The following is a 24,003-nucleotide window of genomic DNA, read 5'->3' on the forward strand; positions in this document are numbered from 1 at the left end:
TTGTTGGTTGAGTGAGTGCTGCATGGCCTCGACTCGACGTAGCGTAGATCCCGTTCAAGATTTGTCTATAAGACTAAAATTCATGTGCAATATTAACCGTGGTATAATTCGTAATGGTGTTCTCTAAAAGGCCATGGATTTGATGAAAACGGTAAGCAGACTGTTCATTCCTTATATACTTTTTAATTTGTTTGGCTTTTGTTTCTTGTTTTGGTGATTTTGAAACTGGCCATTACATTAGAAAAAATATCTCTTTCCAGAAATTGTGGGCACGTGGAAGGTAAGTGGTGATAGTTTTCATAAGTAGATGGTGCCCAGTTTCGAGTAATGTGATAAAGAATCTTCAGTGGGTTGATTTGTCAATACATAATTGACACCCGGCCCGGCAACTCGGCCCGAGCGTTGTTACGCCATCTTATAGTCCTCCAAATGTTCCGCATATTTTACAGCTTTGCGTTATTAAGACACACAATTAGAGGCTGAAAATCACGCTTAAATCGAAAAGGATTGCAATGGAAGTTGGTTCAGTAAACATTGCTTTTAGGTATGTCATTTTCATTATTGCATCTTATTTCATGAGTACAAACCACATGTGCGTAGATTTGTTGTTGTTGTTATTTGGTACAGAATTGCGTAATATACTTCTACTTTGCACGTTGGGACACCGCGAAGTGTATTTAAAAGTTTTTGATCATATATTTGTGCTTTTAAATTGGCGTTTTATCAATAGGTGTTGTGTATAACCTACAAATTTGACAGGCAGTGAATGTAAAAAAGTCCAATGTTCATCTTGGAAGAAGTGTCAATGTATCTTAGTTTTGCGGATAACTTACAAGGTTACTTTCCTACTAAAACACTTAACAAGCTCACTGAGCTTGGGCAGTGTTGTTATTCTACTATAAGTTGAATGCATAACAACAAATGCGTTTTATAGAGTTGACTTTAAATTGTTCCACTGTCACTTTCATTGCTTACATTCTATAGCTGTGTATAGTTAATAAGGAACTAGTTGAAAATAACCTCAAACTCTTCCCAATTTCTATAAATACAAGGGTGAGTTACTAAAATATCTCAAATTGGATACTTACTTGAAATTGTGCCTACAGAGATGTTAAATATTTGAAATGCAGTCTCATAGATATCTGTGCTGGTTCTAAAATACATATTAAGCACTTGGAATATGACAAAGTACTTAATACTTGAAAAGTACACGCAAAATAATGTTTACTGTGACTGAGTTACGGGTAATATGCTAGTTTATACAGTTTTTTTAACTGTCCTTTTTGTTTGTTACAAAATTTGTAACTTGACACTGATTGAAATATAAAATATCATACACTTTAATAACTACCTCAACTTTATTGCACATTTAATGAATAAAAATGTTCAATAAAAGTAAGAAGGTTCATATTAACTTAAATGATAATTAGGCTCCGGCTCGAAGGACCATGTTAAATCTTCGCTGGTCTCAGGTCTTCGTAGTGGTGGTAGAAATAATAAGCGGACTGTAGTTTGGTGCTGGTTTAATCCAAATTGTGAAAGAATAAGAAAAGTGGTACAGTGAATGTCGTTGGAGGCGGAATAAGCGAACAGTAACAGTAAGTTTTTGAAAGCTCTAAAAAGCTGTCAGATTTGAATTTTGAATATTGCCATTTGTGAATAAGTGATTCGAAATATGATTTTATACACTCCAATGAATATTTTAGTTAAAAAATATGCAAGTAGTATTAATGAATAATAGAATTATAAATGAACATTAAATAAAAATTGAATAAATTAATACTGATGCGCTCATGAGGAGATAAATGAACTACATTCTGAAGTAACACAATTAACGAGGGTGAATGCGGATCTAACGAGGCAAGTACAAGTTTTTAAGCAGTTACTTGGAGAAGGTACTCCTACTATAACCCGAAAATTGACCCCAAAACAATGAGAAAAAAAGAAAAAGAGCCGTTTTCTCACAAATACGGTACAAACGGATGATTCCATGAATATAAGCAACGAAATTATTCCTTCGATGTCTAGCACAGATGAAACTCCAGTACAATCAAGATCTGCTTCTCCGGAACCAGAACAAGATATTAATGAGAAGTATAGCCAGTCTTTACCACACGGAAACTCCAATGACACTATCTTTGTGTTTGGCGGTAAACAATGTATCGGTATAGCCTCAAAGCTATTACATATGCGACAGGACAATGAATTATGTACCAGATCCTACAAAGTCGCCTCAACTATTCAACCTGGAGCGACTACAGAAAGTATTGTCACGAAAATCAGGCAACACGTATTTTCAGATGGTGACAAAGTTATACTTTCACTTGGAGAACACGACGAAAATCCCATAGACCTTGTAACTAACTTAAATTTAGCATTAAAACATCTGAATAATTGTAATATTTATATTGTTAGCGTAAGATACAATCAATACGTGCATGCTGATCTATTGAACTATATGTTACACCACGTCTGTTTAAAAAATAATAATTGTAGATATATTAATGTCATTAACCAAAGGTATAGAAATAAAACACAATACCTAAATAATGTATGTAAAACAATTAACGCAATCATAGACCAAATGGATTATAAAGAAGCCTACTACAATTTTGTAAATCCAGTGTGTACATCAATTTCAACCTCAACCTCAATCACAAGCTCTACACCACATACAAAGTCGGAAGTGAAAAAGGGAACGATTCCCTATTATTTTAGAAACTTGGCAAACAAAATTGACATTACAGGAACCGATAATCGGTCCTTTCGTGCCTAACTATGATTTTTGCCATTATGATTCCGTATCTGTTAATATATTTCACCAGAATATTGCAGGAATATTAAGTAAAAGAGATATTTTTGAAGCGGCAATTGATGATCTTCATAAAGCTCTAGGCCATGTCGATATTATATGTCTATGCGAAACTTTTATCAAGTCAGGGTCTATATCAAATCTTAGCATCAACAATTATAAGGTAGCGGCCTCATATTGCAGACAAAATCAGAAGAGAGGGGGCACTTGCATTCTTATTAGGACAGATTTAGAATATAAAGTTCTAGAGAAAGTTTCAAATCTATCTCAACCATTTGAATTTGAATGTTGTGGCATTGAAGTACTTCAGTATAACTTAATAATAGTATGTATATACAGAACACCAACGTCAAACGTACATATATTTTTTTCTTTACTTACTCAGTTATTAACCTTACTAACTAGAAACAACAAAAAACGAGTGGTACTTTGCGGGGACTGGAATATAGATGTACTAAAGGACAATAAAATAAAAAGGGAATTAACGTCTATTCTATCAAATTACAATATGAAAAATCATATCGTCCAACCGACTCGAAAGAAAACTTGCATTGATTTAATGGCTAGTAATATCGTAGATGTGGAAACAAACATTCATACTTTATCTCTTTCAGATCATGAAACCGGTCAGAGTATAACATGTGAATTGGAATATGATTCTTCTGTAACGAAAAAACCCGTATTTTGGCACGAATCTAGAAGGGATTATAGTCAAAATAACTTACATAAATTTTATGAATGTATAGCTGCTCTGTCGTTTAGTGACACGCTAAACGAATCTGACACCAATTTAGCGTTTGATAAATTTCATGATCTTTTCATGGTGTTTTATAATCTTTGCTTTCCTATTCTTAAAATAAAAAGAGTCGCCAAACCTATAAAAAATAAGTGGCTTACAAAGGGAATAAAAGTCAGCTGTTTAAACAAAAGAAAATTATACAGGATAGCATCTCGGACGACGCACAAGAACGGGTTTTTAAATCACTATAATAATTATACCAAAATTTTAAAAAAGTGTCTCTATAAAGCACGACAGATTACAAATAGTCGATTCATTAATAAATCTAATAACAAATGTAAAGCATCCTGGCTAATTATAAAAGACAATTGTAAAGCAGTGCCAATGGATCAAGAGATATCTAAAATAGTGATCGGTTCTGACGCTTTTAATGATCCTCAAGATATAGCTGACAAAATGAATGACTACTTCATAAATATCACACATCAACCACAACAGCGAGTAAGTCAGGCCAACAATATACCCCAAATCGAACACAGTATGTTTCTTACACCAGTAAATAATTTAGACATTATAAAAGTTATACAAAATTTACGTAATACAAACTCTACAGGTTACGACGACATATGCACTAAAGTCCTTAAATTATGTGCTACAAGTATTTCAACACCTTTATGTCACATCATAAATCTCTCATTTACACAGGGTATTTTTCCAAAAAGACTCAAATACTCAGTGGTAAAACCATTACATAAAAAGGGGAACAAACACGACGTTACCAATTATAGACCTATCACTCTAATTCCGGTTTTCTCGAAAATATTCGAGAAGGTAATGCATAACAAAATATGTAGCTTTTTATTAAAATATCAGATATTAAAAAATGAGCAATATGGGTTTCGGAAAAATAGTTCTACTACTAAGGCATGCTTTCAATTAGTGAAATCTGTAATAGAAAACTTGGACAGTAATGTTCCTGTAGTCGCAATACTGTTAGATATGACTAAAGCATTTGATTTCGTAAATCATAAAATACTTTTAAATAAATTATGGAAATATGGCATAAGAGGAATTGCTCATGAATGGCTTAATAGTTATCTTAGTAACCGCCAGCAGTGTGTGGAAACTACGAGAATAATTGGTAACAATAAAACAACTTTTAGGTCATGTTATAGAAAAAACTCGACAGGAGTACCGCAAGGAAGTATACTAGGTCCACTGTTGTTTCTGCTTTACATTAACGACCTACCCAATGCTACAAAACAGGAGTGTATCTTATTCGCCGACGATACTACCTTACTCGTAAAATGTAACGACACTATGACCTTTAATGATGATATAAACGACGCAATAAGAGACATAATAATATGGCTAGAAATCAATGACCTTAACATTAATTTAAACAAAACCAAAGTGATACAATTTTTAACATGCAAAAGTAAGAAAATGAATTTGAAGGTAACCTATAATGACACTATAATTGAAGAAGTAGAGGCAGCTAAATTCTTAGGTATAACATTGGACAGTTTCTGTAATTGGAAAGCTCATATAGATGACCTGCGTATACGGCTGGATCGCTTTGTATATGTTCTAAATCGCGTGCGAAATGTAGTTTCGGAGGAAGCAGCTCTTACCGCATACCATGGTTATGTGGCATCCATATTGCGATACGGGCTCATACTATGGGGTAACTCAGTAGACGCAGATATTATATTTAAATTACAAAAAAATGTATCCGAACTCTATGCGGAGCAGAATTTTTAGCGCCTTGTAAGTCTTTGTTTCAATCCAAACGTATACTGCCTCTTCCGTCACTTTATATTTTTGAAATGTGTATCTTTATTAAGAAACATATGTCGTTTTTTGAAATTATCACAACCAACTCCAAACGTGGAACACATAGAACTAAATTGCTTTTACCTATGACTAAATTAGCGTTATCCAGGAAAAACGTTTACTGTATGGCTATCAAATTATTCAATATCCTATCTGATGACATTAAAGAATTACACCCATTGGTTTTCAAAAAGACATTGTTTAATCATTTAATTGAAAATTGTTATTACTCCATTGATGAATATGTAATAAATTGTAAATTATAATCAATTATTTAATACTAATTATTTATTGTAAATTCAAATTAAATGTTTATATATAATTAATTTATTGTCACTGTTGCGAGCTATGCTGTTTTGGAAATGTTTTATGTACAGAACTGCATGAATAATAATAGTGCGTAAGACTAGTATACATCTTGTATATAGTTAGTTAAGTTTTGTTAGTTCATAAGTAAACAATATTTGTACGCCTGTCGGGGCAAAACAAGAATCGTGCTGTGGATATTTTTCTGAACACCTATGTATATACGCTTGTTTTATGCAAATAAAATAATCATTCATTCATTCATTCTGATGATTTGTAATGCGTAATGTCAACTTGAATACAATATTGAATATTTTAATGAAAGAATATACATATTGAAATGTCAACAGTTACATGATAATGAATTAGAATTAAAATGAATGATTATTATTAAATTTATAAAATTGAAAATTGATTTTTAATAACAAAAATAATTAACTTAGTCTAACGAATACAGGATCAAAAATCAGGGTGATTTTTGAACGGTTTCGTAACAAGCTATATTTGATAGTGATTTTTGTTCTTACTCGTAAAAGTTAGTTGGCCATACTTGCATGTAGGGAGTGGTTCCAAGTTCCTTTAGTTGTATGTGTTTAATGACTGATCTGGTCCGTCCATGTAGCCCATGATCCTGAGTTCAATTCTTAGTATGGGCATTTATTTTTTGATGGACACTGATATTTTGTTCTTGAGTAATGGATGTTTTCCATGAATATAAGACTATTTTTATTTATACATATTAGCACATATATTGGTAGGTAAAGTAAATCGAGTTATTGATAGTAGAGATGGGCCGAATATTCGGTAAATATTCGGTATTCGGCATATTCGGCAAGTTTTTCAATGTTCGTATTCGGCCGAATAATTCGGTTGCATTGCCGAATATTTACCGAATAAACAAAGTAAATAACTAATGAAGATCTTACATATTCCATTTGATAATAAATAAGCTCCTGTTTTAGTAGCTTTCTAAGGAACTACTAAAAAGAGATAATTATGCGTCAAAATATAAATACAATTGTTTTTTAAAAAAGTTTTAGTTATCCATTAAATCATAAGAACATAGTTGTAGTAACATAATGTAACCATTATCAATCATTTAATACATCCGATTTAAAAATATGGCAAATAAATGGCCGAATATTCGGCCGAATGTTCGGTTCGGTAAGAGCTGAACCGAATGTTCGGCCGAATATTCGTATTCGGCAAAGTCCATATTCGGCCCATCTCTAATTGATAGTAAGTTTAATTTCAAGTAACTATGTATATTTAGATATTATATTTATTTTATGAGTAATAATTACTCTGTGTATATGCATTTTTTTTATTTTGTTCTTCATTCAAGTGTGGCCAATCTTCTTTCTAAGATAGTAAAATATACATGATATACATATTATTGGTTATACTGTACAGTCAGTATCAAATATTTTGTGATAGCCAAGGTGTCAAATTTAATATGGTGACGAGTATTAGACTTGTGCCGTTTCGTTCGTTGATCGGAGCGCTCCGATCTCGTTCAATCGCTCCCACGAAGTCTTTTGCCCATTTAGTTCAGACAGACCAGTGACCACTGCGGTCGGGAAGATCAGAACGAATGGGACCAAATAGTGTCAAAATGATATGAATAGTCAACAGATAGTAACATTCCGGGCCGAAAGGTTGTAAGTAACCGAAGTTTAATATGAAAACTTGACTTTTTTTGTTGCTCTGCTAAGTAGCTCTCGCTCTCGGTCGGCGCAGTCACACACTCGTTCTCGATCCAAACCGCTCGCGCTCGCCGATCCTATACTGATTGAACTAAATGAGCAAAGACCGATTCTCAGAGCACGGAAAGATTCAGTTCATTTCGGTCATTGATTGGATTTAATTCCTAACAGTTCATAGTTCGTGAACGACACAAGCCTAACGAGTATGTGTTTGTGTGTATATTTGATGCTTTGGCTGTCACAATAAATTTGACACTGACCTAAATAGAAAAACTAACATTTATAGGTATCTTATAGAAAGGGATGGGGAATCCAAAGACATAAAACAGTACTGGTTGTGTCACATAAGCTGATACTAAATACATATCACATTTCCAAGTAAAAAGTTCCACTATGTTGCTAGTCATAACCTTCAAACTCTGGTAGATGCCTTCTGTTTTAAGGTTTATTATATAAAAGAAAAAAGATTGAAAGATGATCAACCTTTTAAACAGTACGGATTTACCCAAGTTTGAAGTTAAGCAACAAATGTCATCCTTTGTAATGTAAGCTGTATAGTGGGACCTTTAACTTGACTTCTACACTTTGTGGTCAATTTCCTTTGGTTTATGACTGCTATAAAGGCATCCTAATTTATATGAACAATTAAAAGGGTCAAAAGGTTCAAGCAGCTTGTGAAGTGGATATTCATTAAATATTATTCACCATCAAGCCATAACATGACATATTTATTATGAAATGATGTTAAGCAAGAGTTTTAATAATTTTGCTCTTATGCTGTCTCCTTCCTACAAAAAGTCACAAAAATAACGTTTTGCTTTTAGCTTTAGTACCTACAAATAGTGTTGGATATCATAACATTCATAACTGCCACATATGGCTGCATAAGGGTTAACAAACCCTAGGCCAGAAGATTTTCTGTGATATGACATATCGTCACTACTTTAAAAAATCTCGTATCTCACGCTGTTCCTCAAAGTTAAAACGCAGTAAGTCTATATGCATTCCATACATACTTACTACAATTTTCTTTTCATTGACAGACGGGGATACAAGTTTTTTTTAAAGTAGTGACGATATTTAAATTACTTGAACATTAATGTTGTATTACGGGAATGTTTATAAATAATGTTACATATGTCTGGTACTAATTTTCATTGCTAAAAATTGATTTCAAATCTTGTAAATAAGCAAAAAGTCTATTATGCAGTTTGTACATCTTTGTAAATAGTACAAATGCAACCATTTCCCATTTTAAATACTTATAATTAGGATGCTAGTAGCTCTACTGTCAACTTACTCCCATTTCAAACCTATTACAATGACTCAATCTATGGCTGTAGTTCCTATACTGTGTAGGTAAATATTGTACTCTTCTTGTATATATTATTTCCTAGACAATGTCATAAAAGCCGTATTATGAACATTGACTGTAATTCACTTCTGTGCAGTCACACTTAAGATTATGTAGTAAAGTACTTTGTTTAATAGGATTTCAGAATACAATACTTAGGACTAGTTAACTTTATTTGGCATTTTGCTAGGCTAAGTATGGTAATGTCACCATAAAAGTGTAATTTCTATACCTATAAAAATGTGACATACTGACTTCAAGACAGACTAACACCAAACTTATTTAAACATGTTTGAATACTATATTAATATTTCAATTTAAAGCTTTGAATTTGACTGCCATATATCTAACTAAAAAACTTAATATATTTGTATAAAACTGCATGTTGCATGAACATATGCGTCACTTAACTTCAAACTCTGGTAAATCCATCCTGCTTTAAGGTTGATTATGTATAAAAATATACATAATCTGAAAAAGAATCAACCTTATAGCATTAAGGATTTACCAGAGTTCGAATCGAAGTTAAAAGCGACACAATATTGTCTTGCCTTGATTTGTAGGAAAATATTTTTTGGAAAAAAAAACATGTTATTAAAAGTTCGTTTGAATACTTTGAATAATTAAAGCTTCATTCATGGAGTACTAATATATATTATAGTATAGTATATGTATTTATATCTATTTCTTATATGTGTATCCCCCAAGAAGAAATGATAATATGAAATATGAATACACTTAAAATACATTTATAAGTAAAATAGTCATTTTTGGATTACTAGTAAAGCATATATGTATATTTATCTGTGAAATTGAACTAAGTACTTTATCCCATATCTTTACGTATGTTTGCAGTCTATTCTGCCTTCCCTGTCTAAAAAGGGTGCATAGCCAAGTGACAGTTTGCGCTACAACAGCAAAACACTTCCTAATAGTGTTCCGTTGTCGTATCGCAATCGATTTTGCATTTTGGCTATGATGGTGCTCACACTGGCAGTTATAAATGTTATATAATATTGTGTGAGAGGGTACCGTGATGGCATGCGCATCGCGCTGTCCCTGTCACACAATGTTATTTAAATATAACATTTATAACAGCTAGTGTCACCATGACCCAGCTTAAAACTTCTGGTAGTTAAGGAATGTGTATGAGGCCTCAGAATCTGTGGTTTTGGTGTGGATGCTATTGTCTTGTTTAGCAAATATGGTGGCTTATTTGGTCATTTATTCTAATGTACAGCGACACAAGGCTTTGAAAATACATGTTTGGATTTTGTATATTACAAAAAGTGGTATTCACAGAGTCCACTTAAGGTAATTTAGACACGACTTTGCTGTGACAAAGCGTGGGATGCTAATAGAAACTTAAATATGTCGAAAAATAATGATAGCAATTTCATAAGTAATTCATTGTATACCTAGTGCAGCTGAGAAATTTTAAAATGGACACAAAAGAATTGTTTTTTCCCCACTTGAAATACTAAGATTCAAGTTAGAACCTTCCCTATGATTCTTAAAGTTAAAGCGCTATACATGTCGCCCTTATTGTCACAAAATAAGGTACATTGAATGAATTTTCAAACAAAGCTACTTACAGCCTGGCAAAAAAAGAGAAGAAATTATCTGCGGCAACAACGTAGTGTCGTCCCGTTTTTGTACGGCACCACGATGTTGCCACTTTTTGATTTCAACTTTTTATTTGCCAAGCTGTACGTTTGCTAAGCGCGATGTAAATACCTGGCTATATACCCGTGACGTGTTTCAGGAATATGAGTTCCTAGACTTGTCAGATGTGAAAGAAGCGGAACTGAGCAGTTTGCAGTGTGCCCTTTACCAGCGGAAGACGGAGTCTTCGAGCTACGGTTGGACCGAGCCTGCCATTGGTGAGTTCCAAATTTGAATTACCTACGATTCTAATCTAACCGACCGGGAGGCGTCACAGCTTATTTCACGTTTGTACGGCTGTAAGCAAGTTCTTCTGCACGGATGCGGACGGCTTCGGACGGATTCATCACTTTAACAGACTCTCCAACGTCACGCAGCAGAGATGTTTGAACCAACCATATACAATTTTGCGAACGCTTTAACAGTGACGGGCGGTTTGGTTAAACCATCCATTACCTATTATCGTCAGTGAGTCTAATTGTCTCTTCCATTTGAAATTACAAATAACTGTCGCTCGTAAAAGCTTGTGCCTGTGTTGTGCTAAATCTAAGGATTAGGTAGCCGAATAAATTCCCAAAACGCTAAAATTTATCAACAATGATGATCTCATAACAACATGGTTTTTAGTTATTTAATAAAAGTACAGCCAAAATGCTAAAAATATTTATACAGGATTTATTGTCAGTACATTAAGGTCTTGTATACATAATTTTGCCACTTTGGCTGTATTCATAGGTGTGTTATTGAAATATTGACTGCACATTGATAGTTAAAATAATGATCGATTACCTATTTAAGTATATGCAAAAGTTTAAGTTCCAAAAGTCAGAATGCCTGTATTAAATTATAAATTGGTCTATGTAATATTTGCAAAGTGGTGGTATTGTTTGAATCGCTATTGTGTAAAGATATTGTATAGGTCGTCATGGTAACGCCTTCACTGAAGTCTCAATGAGACACCAGATTATAATGGTAAAATAGAAACCAAACTGCTTTGATCGGCTTAAATTAGAAAACTTGTGTCTTATTAACCCTTCGAGTCCCAGCGACATCATATGATGTCAGTAAAATATAAGTAAATACATATAGATGCTTGGGGCTCGAAGGGTTAAATTGTACAGCACAGCATCAACAGTAGGTCCTTTATCCTTCCTGCAGGACTAGCACATGATTAAGGCCTGATTTAGACGGCGTGCGAACTCGCATGCTATTTTAGTTACATTGCGGGCTGTTGAGGTTACATACAATTTTGCACGGCCATAAAATACCGCAATGTAATAAAACTCGTATGCGAGTTTTCGCACCGCCTAAATGGGCCCTAATGCTAGATTATGTCGCCGCGAGATAGACTACCCGCTGTTAATCACATAAGAGATGGTCGTCTGACTGTATGAAGAAGTCTGCTGACGGCAGCCTATACCGTGCAGTCGACATATCGTCACTACTCTGAAAAAATCTTTTATCTCATACAGCTCATACTGCTCCTCAAAGTTAAAACGTAGTAAGTCTCTATGCATTCTATACATACTTACTACATTCTTTTCTTCATTGACAGAAGAAGGTAAAAGTTTTTTTCAAAGTATAGTGACGATATGACACGCCTCTCGTGTCACCCGCACATAAACGGTTAATGTAGACGTGCCTCGTGGAAGTACACACGTTTAGCTCAAGCGAAGCACTTTTATTTTAAATACCACCCCTGATGGAAGGCGGACTTTTACAATTTCTACATTGAACATTTGCCACGCGACCACATTAATTTGCGACGTGCCTCGCTTTGCGTGGACCATTTAATTCCCTCCAAGCTCACAACATGTTTGTACACAGACCTGTCCTCGTGCTCCTCGTCGACCTTGGGACCCCGCACGGTGTCGAGCAGCCTGGACAGCCTGTCGGGCGGCGAGTGCGAGATGGCGCCCCACTCGCCGCAACGCGCGCCGCCGCCGCCGCCGTACGCGCAGCCGCCGCCCGCCTACCCGCAACAGTGGCCCGTGGCACCACCCAACGTTTACGTCAGTCAGGTAACTGTAACTAGAATTTGAAAAGCGGTTTATTTCAATTCAGACCTCAGAAAAAGCGCTTCAGATCCTCAGATATTGATTTTGGTCTGAGCAATAATAAATAAATATTACAGGACATGTCTTACACAGATTGACTGAGGCCCACGGTAATCTCAAGCAGGCTTGTGTTGTGGGTACTGAGACAACGATATATATACACCTCCTTATTCATAAATGTTCTCTAAAGTTATCATGCCGATAAAGTTCGTTTCTCCCTTTCTATCACACCAATACATCGGAAAGGGACAAACAAACTTTATCGGGGTGTGTAATGATTAGTATAACTTTTTTTGGTATAATAACGTTTGATATAACAACATTTCGTATATATTTAAAGGATATAATCACTCATTTGACATAATTAACATTTGGTATAACCACAAAATATCTACTTTTATTTTGTATAATCATTATTTCGTATAACAATTATTTATAATAACCGTTATATGGTATAACTATCTATTGATATACGATTAGTATAATATAACTAGCAAACAGTATAAAATATTTCATGAATTAATTTTTTTCTTTTTTGAAGGGATCACAGTTCTAACCTAACCTAACCTACTTTTCTGATAGCAGTACATATGTTTAAGGGTCACAGTTCTAACCTAACCTAACCTATTTTTCTGGTAGCAGCGCGTTGTGTGTAGGGGTCACAGTTCTAACCTAATCTACTTTTCTGGTAAATGATGGATCTAATTTATTGTACAATTGTTTTTTATTCTAACTGTGCTTTAGAAAGAATTTGTGTTATACAATTTATTTATTATCGGAAATAAACATTATACTCAAAGTATGTTATAATAAATGTTATTCGAAAAAATTATCATTATATTAAATAAGAATTATACAATTTGTTAGTATATTATTTGTTGTTATATGATTCAATAATTATATCAAATGATCGTTATAACGACTAAAAATATATCAAAAAAAGTTATATTGATCGATACGCACCCACTTTATCGGCTTGATAACTTTGAGAACGTTTATGAATAACGGGGATATATATATAAATACTTATATACATAGAAAATATCCATGACTGAGGAAAAAATATCTGTGCTCATCACACAAATAAATGCCCTTACCGGGATTCGAACCCGGGACCGCGGCGCAGCAATGCGGAAAACCAAAATTGTGGCTTTTTTTTTTGCTAAACCCCTAAGTGCGTCAGCCAGGTGAGACTCACTAGGTATGGTGATCAGGCCCCGTAGCCGAATGGCATTTCTACAACGCGAAACGAAAACGAAACGCCGCGACAGGTAGTCTGGCTCTGTCGCGCCAATACGCAAGAGCGATAGAGATAGATATCTACGAGCATTTCGTTTCGTGAACGTTTGTGCCATTCGGCTACGCACCCAGACAAGTGTGAGACACCGCAGAAGCAGTTCGTGATGTCCAATGTTTATTTATTTATTTAGAACACATACAGTCATTTATACATATGAAAAGGGTGCATATAAATATACGCATGCAAACTTACTCTAAATAACAAAAAAATAAAACCGACTTCAAAAAAAGCGTGTTACAAAACACGGAGAAACTAAAAAGCCAAAAATAATAAACCTTCGAATTCAGATTTATCGGATTGCAATAATCTAAACATCCAAATTATAAACAAATCAATTATTTTTGTAGTCGGTACCAGACCTGTTCGTCGCCTTGCTATTTCCTGTTTGCCCCACCCAACCATACGCAGGCTGGCCCGGACTCCAAAAATAATTGATTTGTTTATAGATGTTTAGATTATTGCAATTAAATCTGAATTTAATTTTTGGCTTTTCAAATAACTTTAATTTCTGGTCTTATAAAAGTAACATTTACGAAATCTGAGTTGGTAGTTATTATTTACTGTTTTGTTCCCCAAAAACGTTTGTATTGAATTTAATTGTTGATTTTTAGTGGTTCCTAGTGATATTATATGTATCAGTCCGAATATATGTACAGTAGTGAAAGAATTGTCCTTTAACTCCTAACCGTTGAGGAGTTGACCTTCCATCATCAGCTCAGCCACATAAAATTATTACCATCAGGCGCAAATACTGGTGTACCTTTGAAAATTACACAAAAAACATACATGTGCCTATAACATTTGAAGGGTTCCCTCGATTTCTCCAAGATCCCATCATCAGACCCCGACTTGGTGCCAATGGGACCATCTCGGGGTTATACCCGTTCGATCAAAAAAAAAATTTTGAAAATCGGTCCACGATTCTCGGAGATATCGAGTAACATACATACAAAAAAAAAAACATTCAGTCGAATTGAGAACCTCCTCCTTTTTTGAAGTCGGTTAAAAAGACCTGGAGGTTCATAAAATTTAGAACAGTAAAAATACATAACACTTGCAAAGCTACGAGGGCTGATTGGAAAGTTCGCGGCCTGACCATTAAAAAAAAAACTTAGTTTCTTTTTTCTGCCGTCATTTTGAACTGTCATTATTTAGTTGTCATCCCGCGAAATTTTAATTAAATGCAATATTTTAAAATAAGTTTTTCCTCTCATATAAAAATACGTGTAAGCTGCAGTTTTTTCACAATGGACAATTTGGAGCAACGTGATGTAATTAAATATCTTCATAAAAAAGGGATTGACTGCGAAACAAATTTATGAAGATATGCAGTGTACATTAGGGCAATCCGGTCCATCATATACGATGGTAAAAAAGTGGGCAGCTGAATTCAAGCGGGGACGAGTCAGTATCGCAGATGACCCTCGCTCCGGGAGGCCAACTACTGCGACCAATCCAAATAATGTGGCAACTGTATGCAAAATGATAATCCAAGACCGACGGTTAAAAGTGAGAGAAATAGCCGACATCGTAGGCATCTCCTATGAAAAAACTCGAAACATTATAGTTAACGAATTAGGGTTTTCCAAGGTGTCGGCGAGATGGGTTCCAAAGCTCCTTTCAGTGGAACAAAAAATCACTCGTCTAACAATTTCACGCGACTGTCTAGACCTGTATGAAGCTGACCCTCAAGACTTTTTGGACAGATATGTTACTATGGATGAGACATGGGTCTACCACTATACGCCCGAGACTAAACAGCAATCAAAACAGTGGGTTCGTGCTGGATCTCCGCCACCCAAAAAGGCAAAGGCCATTTTGTCGGCAAATAAAGTTATGGCATCAGTGTTCTGGGACGCAAAGGGTGTAATAATGGTTGACTATCTCCAAAAAGGTACGACTATAAACTCGGACTATTATTGCGAACTTTTACGTCGATTACGTCGACTTTTACGTCGACTTTGAAAGTAAAAAGACCTGGAGTGCTGACAAAGAAAGTTCTTTTCCACCAGGACAATGCACGCGTGCATACGTCACTAAAGTCAATGGCAGAAATTCATAATTGCGGGTTTGAATTATTGCCGCATCTGCCTTATTCACCCGATTTGACACCATCGGACTTCCATTTATTTCCAAACTTAAAAAAACACATGGGTGGTAAGAAATTTTTGACCAACGACGAGGTCCAAGCTGAAGTGGATACCTATTTTGAAGGTCTGGAGGAATTTTTTTTTTAAAGTGGTATAATGGCTTTGGAATCCAGATGGAATAAGTGCAAAGACCTTAACGGGGACTACGTAGAGAAATAAAAATATTATAAAAAAACTTTGGTTTTGATTTCATATTTAAGCTGCGAACTTTTCAATCAGCCCTCGTATGCTAAGGTAAGGCTAAGGTTACATAATACAATAAGTATTGAAAATACAAAAGTATGCAAAGATGGTTACTACGTAAATCTTTATAAAGCATGTAGTAACAAGTGAATTTAGAATTTAGAATGAAGATGTCCAAGGTGTACCATAATTATATAAACGATGAAGTTGAACGTTGAATGAATTGAATGTTGAATGTTGTACGTTAACACAGAAAGTGTACTGTAATAGCTCTGGAAAACTCGAGACTTTGAAGTGTATTATAAATTCATTGTATATATACTAAAGTGTAAGGAAAAACACTTTGCAGTTTATAACATGAAATATGTAGAATTATGTTAATGCCTAGAAAGTGCATGTTCAATAATGATTTGACTCTATGACCCCAGACAAGCTCTTAAAAAGAGTGACAGGGCATGGACTGTATAATTAATGAATGTGTATCTACAATATTTATGAATGGACTTAGCTGTTGAAATGTTCACATATGCGGTTGTTTTGATTTAGTCTTTCGTTTTTTTTCATGTCTTCAGGAATATGCAAAATATAAATGAAAGTCTAAGGCAATGGTATGAACAAAATCATCAACCGAAATGCCAGATGTGGACTCTCAGTTCTGTTCTAATAAGGGTAATTAAATGTGAAAATTTTATTCTGAATATTATATACATACACTCACGCCTGTTTCTCAGAGGGGTAGGCAGAGATTACCGATTTCCATTTTCTATGATTTTGACAAACCACTTCACGTTCTCTCATAACGTCCCTCCCTCATACTAATATAAGACTGTTTTTTAATGTTTAGAGCTTGCGCAGATAGAGAGCGGTCTGCGTTCTGTTCTATACTCTGTCAAACAAGTCTGTCAGTAAATAAGAATAAAGAAAACTATAGGTATCCTTTTCTCTAGCACCCTAAAGAAAAGGATGCATATAGTTTTTTTTGTTCTTATTTACTGACAGACTTGTTTGACAGACTATAGTTCCGCGTTCTGGTGACCGTTGACAGCTCAAGAGTTCCAACTCACACAGGCGGAGTTCGGAACACAGAACTCCAGACCGCTCTCAGTCTGCGCCCGCTCTTAAAATAGGCCCAGCGACTAAATAGTGTGATTTCGCCAGGTGACGGCCAACGTGAACGTGCACGGCTACATGGGCCAGTACTACCAGCCGCCGCAGCCGCAGTACGCGCCGCCGCCGCAGGTGGAGCGGGCGCCGCGCGCGCACCGCCGCGACCGGCGCGGCAAGCGCCCCCTCGCCCCCGCCCCCGCCCCCGCAGCCGCCCTACTACGTGCAGTACCCGCAGTACTACCCCGCCGCGCAGGCGCAGGGCGCGCCGCTCTACCACCTGCCCGTCTACCAGCCGCTCGTCTACGGGCCCTACGCCTACCCGCCCTACTACCAGGAGTACCAGATCCCGGTCGAAGGCGAGGACAAACCCGATGAATACCAGCAGGAAGTCGTCATGGAGCAGGAGGCCGTCGACGCCTACTACGCCGGCGCACACTACGCGCCCCCGTACGGCCCGCCCGTCGACGGCGGCGTCGAGTACATGCCCCCCATGTACCTCCCGCCGCCCCCGCACCCGCCCCCTATACCTATACAGCCCCAACCCCCGCATCAGTCGACCCCCCATCAGTTTAACGTTCACGCTAAAAACTTCGTAGTCCAGTCGCACAATCAGAATAAATCGTACACTCCGCCGGAAAAGAGCCTGGAACAGAAGACGCCGCCGGCGACCGCGTCCGCCGTCGAAGCGTTGCCCATCAAAGATCTGACCCTCGGCAAGGGCCCGGGCAGCCCGAAACAGACGGAGCGACCGACAGAACAGAAACCTGCCGGTGACAAAGCTTCCCCCACGCCTAAAGTGGAAACCGTCAAGCCGGCTTGGGTAGCGAATGAGAAGGCGCCCGAAGTCAATCAGATACCCGCTAAGGCGTTCCCTCCGATGGCGCCGGCGAGCCAAGTTCCCGCCGCGAATAAGATGCCTCCGGTGATTAATAAAACTACTAAAGGCCCGGCTGCCCCATTCTCGGGCGGCAAGCAACCGGCTAAGCCCCTGGTTCCACAAGCGGCCGTGCCCGTGCAACAGGCGGTGTCGACCCCTAAAGCGCCTTTTGGCAACAGACAGAAGAGGGATAACGTGACTAACAGGTCACCGACGAGCGAGACCGCCGAAGTGCCGAGCCCAGCCGCGCCGGTCGAGCATCCTAAACGCGATCCGCCGCTGCCGCCGAGCAAGGCGCCTATGCCCATCTCGATCACGCTACACTCGCAAGGGCCTCCCCTGATCGTAACCAACAAATCGCCTTTCGGCCACTCGAGGAAGTCCACGGCCGCGCCCGAGCCGCCCCCGGCGCCGCAGCCGCCCCCGCCGGCGCCCACCGCGTCCGACTTCCCTCCGCCGCCCACTCCCAGGAACCGTGGAGACATCCCCCCGCCCGTGGTGCAGCCCCAACCGCAACCGGCTCCAGGGAAGTCCTGGGCGAGTCTGTTCTCGAGCAAGACTGCCGCGGCGGTCACTGTAACCGCTTCGCCTCCCGCACCTTTACCCGTCGAAGAGCCGCCGAGCCCGACCACAGTGAGCCCCCCGGCGACGGCCAGCATCCAAAAACCAGTAGCCAAAGTGGGCCCTTTTGACGCGTCGCCTTCCCAAATAACGGCTTCAGATAAGAGCTCCCCGGTGCCTCGGCCGGCCGCCGCGCCTACGGCCATCTCCTACTCTGAAAAAACTTCTGTCAACGCGATCAGTATAACCCCCGCTGCGAAGCCTGCGTCTCCCAGCCAGCCTGTGCCGGAGGTCCGGGAGGTCCCTATTCAGAAGGAGGCGACGCCAGCGCTGCCTGTGCAGCCCTCTCCCTTCGCTGATGACCCCAACTCTTATAGATGGGAGGTAAATATTGTAAAAATGACATTTTTTCTATATAATTAAAAGAGATAATGCGATTGTTTAAGTATACAGAAAAATATTTATTAATCTAATTAATATTATTTATATATCTGTCGGAGAGCGACCAAAATGTGGTTTAAGATAAGTTTTATCACGCTATATTTGACAAATAGAGCAAACAAGGGTTTTACAACTTTATACAACCTGGCCGGAAGGTCCTGCCAACGGTTCTGGTATGATACGCCTACGATCCGACATATCTAATTAAAAAAGCGATCTTTTGAGCTTATACAATTGCTCACTTTAGACTCTTACTAAAGTCTGTCTGATAGGTTCCTCTCCAGCTTCTCAGCCAGTATAAAATGTCCTTTATTTTCAGAATTCCTATCCAAATATCAACTGGACAACAAGCCAGTAACCCTCCTGCCGCGTGGGCTCACGAACCGCTCCAACTACTGCTACGTCAACTCAATCCTACAAGCGTTGATCGCGTGTCCTCCCTTCTACAACATGCTGAAGGCCCTGCCGTACCAGACGCGACGTGGCAAGTCTAGCACGCCCGTCATTGACTCCATGTAAGTCAACTTTATTATTTACTCAATACGCAATCCCATGAAAGCATTTTTTATTATCATACTCAAGACAATAAAGACACATGCGATCACACTGAACGGAGATTTCAAGATGTTCTTTTGATATTCGTAAATTTTATAAATTATATTTAAAACTGTATACAAAACTAATCGCAAGCAAGATCAAATGGCGATCATTTTTGCATTTACTCGTGGCTAAACCAATTCTCGGTGTACCAATCAGAAAATGCCGGGATAACGCAAGGAGGATGACGGATACGTCATTTAATTTTTTTAAATATTTTAAATAATGTTTTTAATATCTAGTTTACAATGATGGTATTATTTTTCGTCTCTGACCATGGTTTATCAATAAATCATTTGTTGACAAAACTTACTGAGTAAACTAGAAATTATTGCAAACAAATCCGTCCATTGATAAGTATAAGTGCGAAGATATAAGACAAGCAATGCCCTTGCATAAGAGTGGTTACTGTGTTATACAACACAAAGAACAATTGCTGATAAAGATCTTGCAGAATGTTACTTTGTTGCAATTTGTTTATAATTGATAATTATACAGTGCTATGCAGCTAGCTAAGCAATCAATTTTAAGTGTTAAGAAACTGATTACTTCGAAAAAATACTTTATTATACTTACAAAGAAAATACTTGGAAGTTACAAGTCGACGCGTAGATCCCATCTTAGCAATTTTTATAACCATGAATGACTTTTTTTTATGACTATTAAAATGTGTAAATATACTTTTTAATTATACAAATCTTTGATTTATTGGCATCAAAATAATTACATTATAATTATTTGCCAATTCTTTAAAATATATCGAAGCCCTAGTTTGAATATAACAGTAAAATAATATAAGATCCAAATCCAAAATCCAAATTCAATCATTTATTCGTGATAAACAACATACAACACATATAAAACAATACAAGCACATTCAAAAGTTAAAAGAAAAAATAATAATTAAAAAACAAAGAAAAAAAACACATTGATATAATTGTTTACCAAGAATTGGTCCCGCCTCAGCGTAATGCTAACCACAGGGTCAGCGCTGATCTTCCGGCGAGACCATTTGTGTGCCACGGACGCATAAGAAGTTATAAAGTCAGGTAATATACAGATAAAAATACTACTACTATGGTAACCTCATTATCACTGGCCACACGTGCGAGAGGGACACCAGCCCAAACAATGCCCTCTCATGTGGACCGTTTTCGCTAGTCTGATACGATCACCTTTCTGTCTCAGTGATAAGGTTCAATTTAGTATGGCAAAAAATGTGATTGCGTTGTCCCCTGTAAAGGTCTTTGATCCTATCCTATAGAAAATTTAAATGTACTGATAAATTGTTCTTCTGCCAATCTTTCGGTATATAAACAAGAGTTATCTTTCCAGGGTGGAGCTCTGCTACGAGTTCAGCCCCCTGGCCCTCGGGCCGCGCGCCCGCGGCCGCAACGAGCCCGGCGCGCCGCTCGTGCCCGCGGGACCCCCGCTGGACGGGGCCGCAGGCTTGCGAGTGCTCCGTGCTTTGAGGCCCTTCCCTGGCTCACAAGAGGGAAGACAGGAAGATGCTGAAGAGTTCCTGGGATGCCTGCTGAACTCTCTCAATGATGAAATGCTTGAGGTAGATACCTAGTTGCATTATAGGTCCAGTCGGTCCACCTCTAGATGGCGCCGCTGGATTGCGTGTGTTGCTTGCTCTGAGGCCGTTCTCACACTCACAAGAAGGAAGACAGGAAGACGCTAAAGAATTCCTTGGATGCCTGTTGAACTCGCTCAATGATGAGATGCTTGAGGTATTGTAGACTCCTCACTAAGGTCTGCTGAACCCTCTCTATATGAAGCCGCTAGCTTCTGGCTCACAGGAAGGACGGCAGGAAGATGCTGAAGAGTTTCTGGGATGCCTGCTGAACTCGCTCAAAGATAGACTAGGCTGTTTTTTTTTGGTCGGTTCCTCACAACACGCGTACTGCTTGCGCTGCGACCCTTCCCTTGCTCTAAAGAGGGTTGGCCTGGGAGTTCTGAGGATGCCTGAATTCACTTATTTATTTATCTCTATGTGGCACTGTCTGGCTGTAAGTATTTGTTCTCAGTATCTGTCTTAAGTAGGGGCCTACACTATAAACAATTGAGAACCGTCCAAATACTGGATGATTGCCAAAACTGGTTCTCCTACATTTCTATAGTACAAGTAGCCATAACATTGATTTTAACAAAATAATATTGTGTTACACATGTTTTGTCTAGATGAACATCTTAATCGATAGCTGTTACGCAGGATGACTTTGCAAATGTATATGTGCTATTGTACGCAAAGGAAACAACTCTTATCTAGTTCTGATCAAATCTAGTTACAATCTAGTTTACAATGATGGTATTATTTTTCGTCTCTGAAGATGATTTAAAATAAATCACTTCCTTGTAGACAACATCGACTGAGTAAACTAGGTACTTTGAAAAGAATAAGGAATACCACTGAAATGTGACATGTATCTTGTGATCTGTCTAAATGTTTAGAAACCTGATTACACAGTTTTTATTATTCTATGTTGGTTTTAAAAGTCATATTTTATGAACATAATGGAATTTAAAAGAACAGAGTTGAATATTCTCATTTGATAGGCTGATAATGATATATCATGCAATGACATGTTTTTTTTTATAATTCTCAGCTGATGAAACTGGTTGAGCCAGAAGAACCCAAGGAGGCGAATGCTCAAGTGAACGGGATCATCACCCAGGAGCAACCTCCTGAGGAAGATGATGATGATGATGATGAATGGAAGGTAATATTCATTTGTTACTAAATAAAATAAATAAAAAAGTTATTACTTGTGATTTTATCTGTTCTGCTGCCAAGGTGTAACTAGTTATATTATAAAATAGTACCTATTTCTGCATAAAGTGTATATTGATGATACTCTACTATGGCAATCAATGTTTTCTTGTGTAAAATTGATCCCATCCAAAACTTAAATGTGAAATGAGAGCAAGTTTGATATTACGTTTGATAAGACGCGTAGGTATGCGTCTTTGTCAGCTTCGTCGACAAAAGAAAGAGAAGATTGTGCCAAGTTCGTGTACACTTGTGATGTAGTTCACGATTTCACACGGCCCCTGCGTCGCCATTTCTATCTTTTGAACTTGGCTTGTCACACTGCTTTTGTCTAGATATTGTAAATATTTAGTCGATGCGGACAATTCTTTATGAAGAGTTGTCGATTTTTGAAAATTCCGCTACTGGTAGAATAGTAAGTGGACTCATTTATTTCTTTCTTTCAGTTTTATTTTTGCCTGATTAAGTGTAAATAAAATAGTATATAAATCAGTTAATTGTGATAGAAAATAGCAATTGTTTGAAATAATTGTGTGACTAATTGGCCAATTGCCTAGTTTCCAAGAATTTACGCTTCGTGTTAGGTTTACTGTAGAGAAATTACTATGACCTTCAAACAATAGTGATTTATAAGATAAATTGAAAATATGGCTATGTTGATTATTTGTTTGAAGGTGATTTTAATTTAATTTTTAAAATTACATTTTTTCTCCCAGTGTTTGTACAGGGAGTCAGTTTTACAGAGTCTGGAATTTCAGGTTCAAAAACTGGACTGAGATCCCTAGTTGACGATAGACGCCGGGAACAGATTTCTAGTCATGCTCACAGTGCCAAGGACAACTATAAGTCTTATAGCGGATGGTGTGCACGCAGTGTGTAGAGTGGGGACAGAGGAATGTCACGGAATATACGAGTATACTATTCTCTTTCTGAACAAACTCGTGATGTTTATGTTCAATACTGAGGGTATTCAAAAGCTAAAAACTGTTTCATGTATTAGAAAGAACCGTTGTGTGTGGTTGCAGGTGATGGGCCCGCGCAACAAGGGCTGCGTGGAGCGGCGCTGGGCGGCGCGGCGCACGCCCGTGGCCGACATCTTCCGCGGCCGCACGCGGCTGCGTCTGCACCGCGCGCCGCTGCACGCCGTCACCGACGCCGTGCAGCCCTTCTTCACGCTGCAGCTCGACATCGAGGTGAGAACCAGTAGTATAACAACACACGGGAGCCGTCCGTGGCCGACATCTTCCGCGGCCGCACGCGGCTGCGTCTGCACCGCGCGCCGCAGCACGCCGTCACCGACGCCGTGCAGCCCTTCTTCACGCTGCAGCTCGACATCGAGGTGAGAACCAGTAGTATAACAACACACGGGAGCCGTCCGTGGCCGACATCTTCCGCGGCCGCACGCGGCTGCGTCTGCACCGCGCGCCGCAGCACGCCGTCACCGACGCCGTGCAGCCCTTCTTCACGCTGCAGCTCGACATCGAGGTGAGAACCAGTAGTATAACAACACACGGGAGCCGTCCGTGGCCGACATCT

At 38.3% G+C, this 24,003-nt stretch overlaps 3 protein-coding genes across 3 annotated transcripts in view; all 3 read left to right on the forward strand.

Moving 5' to 3' along the window:
- On the forward strand, positions 1-17,721 carry LOC125232263 (bromodomain-containing protein 4-like). Its single transcript, XM_048137925.1, has 4 exons — positions 1-151; positions 10,519-10,636; positions 12,246-12,439; positions 17,267-17,721. The coding sequence occupies exons 1-4, from the start codon at positions 134-136 to the stop codon at positions 17,588-17,590; spliced, it is 654 nt and encodes a 217-aa protein (XP_047993882.1). The 5' UTR covers positions 1-133; the 3' UTR covers positions 17,591-17,721.
- On the forward strand, positions 17,610-19,012 carry LOC125231978 (vegetative cell wall protein gp1-like). The gene is made up of 2 exons (XM_048137585.1): positions 17,610-18,894; positions 18,969-19,012. The coding sequence occupies exons 1-2, from the start codon at positions 17,610-17,612 to the stop codon at positions 19,010-19,012; spliced, it is 1,329 nt and encodes a 442-aa protein (XP_047993542.1).
- Positions 18,896-24,003, forward strand: part of LOC125232262 (ubiquitin carboxyl-terminal hydrolase 10-A) — a 13,287-nt gene continuing 8,179 nt past the window's right edge. Inside the window, exons 1-5 of the mRNA XM_048137924.1 lie at positions 18,896-19,037; positions 19,414-19,609; positions 21,027-21,255; positions 22,304-22,417; positions 23,493-23,660. Of these exons, the coding sequence (XP_047993881.1) occupies positions 19,031-19,037; positions 19,414-19,609; positions 21,027-21,255; positions 22,304-22,417; positions 23,493-23,660 (714 nt within the window). The 5' untranslated portion in view covers positions 18,896-19,030. The remainder of the gene's footprint in view (positions 19,038-19,413; positions 19,610-21,026; positions 21,256-22,303; positions 22,418-23,492; positions 23,661-24,003) is intronic.

This window comes from Leguminivora glycinivorella, chromosome 12, assembly GCF_023078275.1.
Source record: "Leguminivora glycinivorella isolate SPB_JAAS2020 chromosome 12, LegGlyc_1.1, whole genome shotgun sequence".
NCBI lineage: Eukaryota > Metazoa > Arthropoda > Insecta > Lepidoptera > Tortricidae > Leguminivora > Leguminivora glycinivorella.